Below are 7,838 nucleotides of genomic sequence, written 5' to 3'. Positions count from 1 at the left end.
CATATTAAAATCACACGTCACATGTCCAATAACACGACATAGATTACTGTTACAATACAGCTTCGTTACGACCAAAAGGTGAAAAAAAGTAGAACACCCAACTTGTTACAGATTCGGCGTATTCAAAATGTGGCAGTCTGTAAGATAAAACCACCTGATAAAACTGTTGTTACGTGTTACAGATACTGTAAAAGCGATGTTAAAATATGACACTGTCAAAATTATACTCACAATATTAATTGCTGTCTGTAACAGAATCAACTAACGTATAGTCACAATATATCCGTACGCAAATTAAGCTCACGTTAACCTGCTGTTTAAGTATAACTATAGCGTGGGGAAAACGTAACGGTATGCTCGTCAAACCAACGATTTTGACTGCTGTTACAAATCCAGCTAAAATGTAATCAATACAATTTAAACTCTGTTGTTCTACATGCAGAAGCATTTACACTAGTAAAGAGTCCTGTACTTTTTTGTTATTGCAGCTGGTCGTAAAGTGTTTAAGGACTTTTTAAAATGTGAATACAGTGAAGAAAATATACTCTTTTGGCTGGCCTGTGAAGATCTGAAAAGGGAGTCCAATCCTGAAGTAGTAGAAGAGAAAGCAAGATTGATATATGAAGATTTTATATCTATTCTTTCTCCAAAAGAGGTAAATCAACCATTCCACAATTATAAGATAATTTAATCAAATATATTTTAAGTATCCAAAGTCCTGTCACTACTCAATCCAGAAAATATATCATTGTTTTTTATTTCAAAATCTTGATATTACTTACGAAAAGATAAAATTTTCCCTTTGAAAATTGACTTCATGTAGTTTCTAAATATCTTAGAAAATTTTCCAAAGGAAGAAAAGTAAATTAATGAATGTAAAGTAGACTTTAACTGGGAAAGAACGCTAAATCACATCAAGATATAAAATTTAATTTAATTCTGCAAAAGTTAAAATATTGCATCATATTAGCAAACTTATATTAAGTTTTATTCCAAGAGTATACTATACCATATTGTTACGTCTCTGGTCGTTTGTTAATTTCCAGTATAAATTCTTCCTGAGGAACTTCAGCGATACAAGTCCTTTCTTAAATAAAACTAGTTTATTCTTTCTCATTACAAATTTGCAATACACAGAATTTCCACAGTCACGTTTACTTAAACATACGCTATAATTCACAACGATTCACGCACTTTACTTACGGTCACTACCACTCGCTTGACTCAATTATCTGTCTCTATATCTCTATCTGCGCTTCTATCTCCGCTTTATTTGTCGGGTTTATATACAATAAAAGAGGGCGCCTAGAAAATAATAGAGTTGCCAGGAAAAGTCGAGAATCTCATGACGTCTTACTAGAGTCACGTGACTTCCGCTGTCGTAACCATATTTAAAAATAAAATATACTGAATTTCACATAATATTCGCACTATATTTGTTTACAATGCAGGCTTAACACTATTATTGCGCTACATTACAACTTTAAGTAATAAAGTAGGCCTAATCTCAAGAAAATACTACAGACTGTAGGTCTGCCCTGGTAGATAACTCGCGAGCTAGTTAGAGAGTCCCATTGTGGATAATAACGTTATCAAAATTAAAGAATAGGTTAAACATTCGTCAAGTTTTTTTAATATTTTTATTTGAAGAGGATGAAGGTTTGAGCTAGCGCTCTTCGTCAGATCGTACAGCTTACAACAAAAGGCGCATGCGCAGAATTTAAAAATTGCATCCCTAACATTGTGAACGTTGAGCGTGAAATTTCTCTGCAAAATTACATCTTATACATAAATATTACAAGTCAAGAAAACATAAAACAGATTGAAATAAGATTGAAACAAAATCTGGAAAAACTGAGAATCTATAGGTAAGAAAAGCGTTCATTTAAACCAAATAGTTCTACGGTTCCCAGATTGTAGATTAATCTCCTTTCATAAATTCATAATATTTAAAGGGACAAACAACAGTTTATTAACCTATCAAGGATGTCCCTTCCAGCTCCCAACTATATCCACCCCTTACTACTCATGTATTTATCCAATCTTTTTTTAAACTCAGTTAAAGTTACTGCCTCCACCACTTTTGAAGGCAGCTCATTCCAAAAGCCAACCACCCTGTTTGAAAAGTGATCCTGTCTAAACTGCAGACGATTCCTACGCTACCAAAATAGTATTTATAACCCCTTGTCCTGTTGTTTTTACTGTTAAACACAAAAAAGTTTGATAGATCTATACTATCAATACCCTTGATAATCTTAAACACCTTAATCAAATCCCCTCTCCAGAGAAAAAAAGTTTAGAGATTCTAGTCTCTCCTCATAGAACAATCCCACCATCCCAGGTATCATCCTAGTGGCTCTTTTCTGAACCTTCTCCAACAATTCAATATCCTTCTTGAGGAATGGAGCCCAAAACTGTACACAGTACTCTAAATGAGGCCTTACAGGTTATGTATACAGTAAAACAATAATATCCATTGTCTTGTATTCAATATTTCTATAGATGCTACCCAAAATCCTATTAGCCCTATTGCTAGCTACAATACACAGTTTAAATGACTTAAGTGCTTTTTCGATCACAACACCAAGATATTTTTCTTCGCCACAGTATTTAATGTATTCCCATTTAAATTGTAATAATAATTGGAATTGTGAAAACCTACATGCATCACCTTACATTGTGGATAGTTAAACATCATCTGCCCAATGAACTAAATCTTCTTGTAAGTCTGCAGCATCTTAATGTCATCTACAAACTTCAATATTTTGTTAGTCATTCCACAGGCAATATCATTAATATAAATCACAAACAGCAGAGAGCTCTGAGGCACATCACTTGTAACTGTGATCCAGTTGTTCTCTTTTATCGGAGCACTAATAAGTCCCAGAATCGAAAAGTCATCAACTATATGGCAAAATGGTACTCCAGGCACTCACAAATGTAAAAGAAACAGGTGTGTCACCTGTCCACATATATACGACACCACACATATACTGGTAAAAAATACAACTTTCAACATAAGACAATCCTTTATATGTACTACTGAATGCATCATTTACTGTATAATTTGTATAAAATGCAATAGTTTATATATTGGACAAACAGGCCGACGACTCGGCGATCGAGCACGAGAACATTTAAACCATATTAAACTGGGGAACCAAGATGCACCTATAGGTAAACATTTCACCATCAACAACCATACAGTTGGACTTATTAGTGCTCCGACAAAAGAGAACGACTGGAAAGGAGATTACAATCTGGGAACCCTACAACCATGTGGTTTAAATGAACGCTTTTCTTACCTATAGATCCTCAGTTTATACCAAATTTTGTTTAGATTTTATTTCAATCTGTTTTATGTTTTCTTGACTTGTAATATTTATGTATAAGGTGTAATTTTGTAGAGAAATTTCACGCTCAACGTTCAAAATGTTACGCACGCAATTTTACAATTTTGCGCATGCGCCGTTTGTTGTAAGCTGTACGATCTGACGAAGAATGCAAGCTCGAAACGTCAGCTTATTCAAATAAAAATATATAAAACTTGGAGATTGTTTAACCTATTCTTTAATTTTGATATCTTTATCGTCTATGTGATTAACTTTATATTTCTTTGGATAATAACGTTATGTAAATTAATACAATAAAAAAAAAACAAAATCGAAGCAAAGGAATTGTTGTGTAGTTGGATGAACAATTCGGTTTTAAAATGCCCTTTTTCAATTGCCAAATTATATTTTACACGGAGCCAGAAGAAAGAAGTATATAGAGTGAAGTAAACAAATATGGTAGAAGTAGACTAGCGCTAGGTGTTTTTGAGATAATAATACTTCTCGGTAAAGAATAAATATCACCTAAAACATTCCATAAGCCAATTATGGGTAGACCAAAAGTTTAGCAATCCAAAGTTGTGTTTTTTAATTATGCACAAAGCTACACAAGGGCTGTCTCTGCTTTGCCCACCACGGTATCAAAACCCGGTTTCTAGCGTTGTAAGTCCACAGACATACCAGTGCCACTGGGGGGCTCCAAAGTTGTGAAACCAATAACCGTTGCCAAGTATGTTTTGGAAACTTTCAAACTTGATATACTCTTGTCATTTATACTGTTTGCAATTTTACAATAGAATGAGAAGTACATTAAGTCAAAAGTATTTAGTTCCCAAAATATTTTACTTGGCGATTTTTGTTTTTGCTATTTATTATTGTTTTATGTTTAACGTGTAGTTTTACATTGTGTGTGTTTTCATGGCATTTCACTTATTATTTTTTCCTTCTATCTTGTATAATAATGTAGATGTGTTGAAGCGGTTCCTCTTTCGAATTCACTTCCTGGTTTAGTTACGTTATTTCCTGGTGATTTATATCGCTAGATTCGCGTTAGCCTAAAAAAATCCCAAATATGCAGTATTTATATCACATTATAAACGTTGCTAGTTCAGACATTAACCGAAAACTGTGCTCTGTCTTCATTTGTCACTTTCAGTATCCGTGCATTATAACACTTAGCCGTTGACTTCCATTTCAAGTGGCTTTAACTTCTCTTTGAGGCTTTTAATGACAACTTCTTGTTTAACCCGAATTTCTGACACGGCACTTAGATGATTACGCTCAAATAACTTCTTCCCCTTCTGTAACTAATATTGTCTTAACTAAGAGTAATCAATGTTTGAAAACCCGCAATATAATGTATAAAAGGTGATTTTTAAACAAGCAGATATCTAAGCCATTTTCACAAACTCGCAACACTGGCGGTAGGGGAGAAGAATGATGTCACCGTAGCTACTACGTTAGCCTACACCACGATATAATTAATAATTAGCTTAAACTCCTAAAGTATAGGCCTATAAATTCCAACTACTAAATAGGCTTATCTTCACACAGTCACTGTGCCATATTCAGGAAATGTAAAAGTAGGCATAAAGTTACAAAATCATTGCACAATATTGGTGAGGTTATAGTGGGCTTAACTTCGCGAAATCGCTAATCCACAGTTCTGAATTTAAAATATTCTTAAATCCACGAATTAGTTACACCATATTGTGGAATGAAAAGTAAGTTTAATATAAATGTGAAACCAATATTTGCATATTGAACATTTACTAAGTGTTAAGCCTACTTTGCACTCGTTATGCTGTAAAGTATTAACCCATAATTAATGCGTAATATTTCTACTGTTCATTGTTCAGAAGTAAGTTTGTTTGTTTGTTTGTAATTAAGCACAAAGCTACACAATGGGCTATCTGTGCTCTGCCCACCACGGGTATCTAAACCCGGATTGTAAGTCCGCAGACATATCGCTGTACCACTGGAGGGCCAGAAGAAAGTACTTGTAAAATGATATTATAAAATACTGAGATACAATATTTATGATTTTGTCATAATGACAATCACTGCTTAAATCAAGCATATATTTATTTGGCGAGAAAATATATTAAACTTGTTCAAAGCACAGGAATCCTAAAGGAGTGACTCGGGGTGGGGGCATATCCAAACGCTGATCTCCCTGGGTTCCCTAGAGGTGCCTAAAAAGTTTGATAGAGATCAATATAATAATATGGGTAGTTTAATAGGCCCTTGGGGGTGACATGGGAAGGTCAGGTTTCAACACCAACCCCACTATGCTATTTCCAAAAGGCGACTTTTGAATTTGCTAAAAATCGACAGAATAGCATTGGAAACACTCATAAAGACTCTTTGAAGGTGGCATAGGGTGGACAGGCCCGGGTTTGATTGAAATACATCAAACTATATGCATAATAGGCGTACACGCAGACACACAGTAGCCCTCCGGGAAGTACCCGTCTTATAACATTCGCCGGGGTCCCTAAGAATGTGTGCCAAGTTTGTTTGATGTCCGTCAAAAACGATAGGCATTAAAGGCGGATACATAGACAGGCAGTTACGTTATTATGGAGAAGATATAAACTACGTATCACGTAACTGTTCGCAGGCATTTTTAAATTTCCTCACGATGAAATCTTTTGGTAGAATGTTGCTGGAACGATTATGATGACTTTGATCGAATGATCGTAATGGCGATAGTGTTAAACAATTTTTATTTTAATCAGATGAACACATGCGAAATAAAAATATATATTCGTTCGGTTTTGATTTTTCTCTGTGTACAGTATATTTATAATTTTGATTGTGTCAAACATGAGAAAACTACCGAGCAAAAATATATATAGTCGACATATGTCTCACTAGTGATTCAACAAAACGTGACCTAGCATGTTACTATGACAACGAACTTATGAAGTATATACCTTCTGGCAGTTGTGCACTGTTGTAGATACTTTCACATTTAATTAAAGTTATCATGAAAGGTATATTTATAGTTTAACTTTCTACCACTAGATGGTTGTTCTTGTCAGACGAGTTCTTTCTGTCCGATCTCTCAAAATAACAAAATAAACGAATTGCAAATGAGCAAAATAACATTCAAAGCAATAGACTCTACTAGAAGAGCGTCCTATATATGGTATTCATTTATTTATGTAACTTTTTTACAGTAGCGTGGGTGTATTTCTTCTAAAATGTGCATGTGTCACGACTTTCATTTCGAAAGCTTCTTTTCAGGTTGTATTGACATTATTTTTTGCAAAGTTTGATCTTTATATGTGAAGTTGTTTATGTTTGTGATTCCTTTGTCTATTCAGTTGCACAATCTGGTAATTACTGGCTTTAAATAAATGAAAAACAAAGAGAAAAGAACAGTGCACGATGTTCATTAAGTTCTTTTCTCTTCTGAGTTTCATGAAGAAACTGGATTCACCTAGCTTCTTATCAGAGATATAGCCCTTATCTCTTAAAATTGTTTATGTTTTAACTTTTTTACACAATTTGTCGACATTATTAAATTCTGATAAGTGTAAAATTTCATTTTCTCCTGACAGGTGAGCCTGGATTCACGAGTTCGAGAAATTATCAACAACAAGATGGTGGAACCTACGTCTCACACCTTTGACGAAGCTCAACTTCAGATTTACACCCTCATGCACAGAGATTCCTACCCTCGCTTTGTCAACTCCCAAATGTACAGAAAACTTGCACAATTACCCGTACCTAATCGGAAAGGAAGCATTGCATAGAAATCGCGGTTATATTCAGAGGTTAAAGGAACGGTCCAGAACGTCGTTCTGCCTCTTGAGGGTTCAAGCCATTAGCGTTCCTGGTCTTCTGATTAGATTTTCATTTATTTTTTAGGATCTCTGTCTATACAAGCGTGTGTATGAGACAAGTGATTAAAGTGCACTCTGGTGTTCTCTCTTGGTCTGCTCGATCAAGATTAGTTTTGGCTTCAATTAATTAAGCGCATTTGTGATTCGTTTACTATGTTTTTTCTTCATTGAAAACTTGACCAACATTTTTCAGCTCAACTATCTTTAAGTAAGGATTGTTATTTTGTGACAAACAGTCTCTATGGATTCTATATATATATACAAATATGGACCAGTATGAGACTGTCCTAGTACCTGAAGACATATTTCTAAAAAAATTAAACACAATCTCAGACTGACGTCTCATCTAATCATTATACTAATGAAGCCAAAGTGCTGGATTATATTACAGTCGTAATCATTATTTTTAGTGTTCCTTTATATAATAATCTTTATGAAGAAATTGCTGTTTTATGTAAAATTACTGACTTTTTCCACTTAGATGCAGTTTTTATTTATTTATCACCAATATTGATTTCTATATCTTGTTGTAGATTAGATTGTAAAGTGTAAATCGTTTTTACGATTCTTGTTGCGACATTATTTAACGTAATAATGTAATATATACTATAACAGTTCCTCTTACCAATAATAATTACATCCACCACCCATC

General features: G+C 34.2%; 1 protein-coding gene across 1 annotated transcript in view; it reads left to right on the top strand.

Moving 5' to 3' along the window:
* Positions 1–7,832, top strand: part of LOC106468893 (regulator of G-protein signaling 17-like) — a 14,345-nt gene extending 6,513 nt beyond the window's left edge. The window contains exons 3-4 of the mRNA XM_022397256.1: positions 489–655; positions 6,902–7,832. Of these exons, the coding sequence (XP_022252964.1) occupies positions 489–655; positions 6,902–7,096 (362 nt within the window). The 3' untranslated portion in view covers positions 7,097–7,832. The remainder of the gene's footprint in view (positions 1–488; positions 656–6,901) is intronic.
* The last annotated feature ends 6 nt before the right edge of the window (positions 7,833–7,838 follow it).

The sequence above is a fragment of the Limulus polyphemus genome, unplaced genomic scaffold (assembly GCF_000517525.1).
Source record: "Limulus polyphemus unplaced genomic scaffold, Limulus_polyphemus-2.1.2 Scaffold3207, whole genome shotgun sequence".
NCBI classification, from domain to species: Eukaryota; Metazoa; Arthropoda; class Merostomata; order Xiphosura; family Limulidae; genus Limulus; species Limulus polyphemus.
The sequence above is the reverse complement of the archived record's forward strand: the minus strand, read 5'-3'. Positions and strand labels throughout refer to the sequence as shown.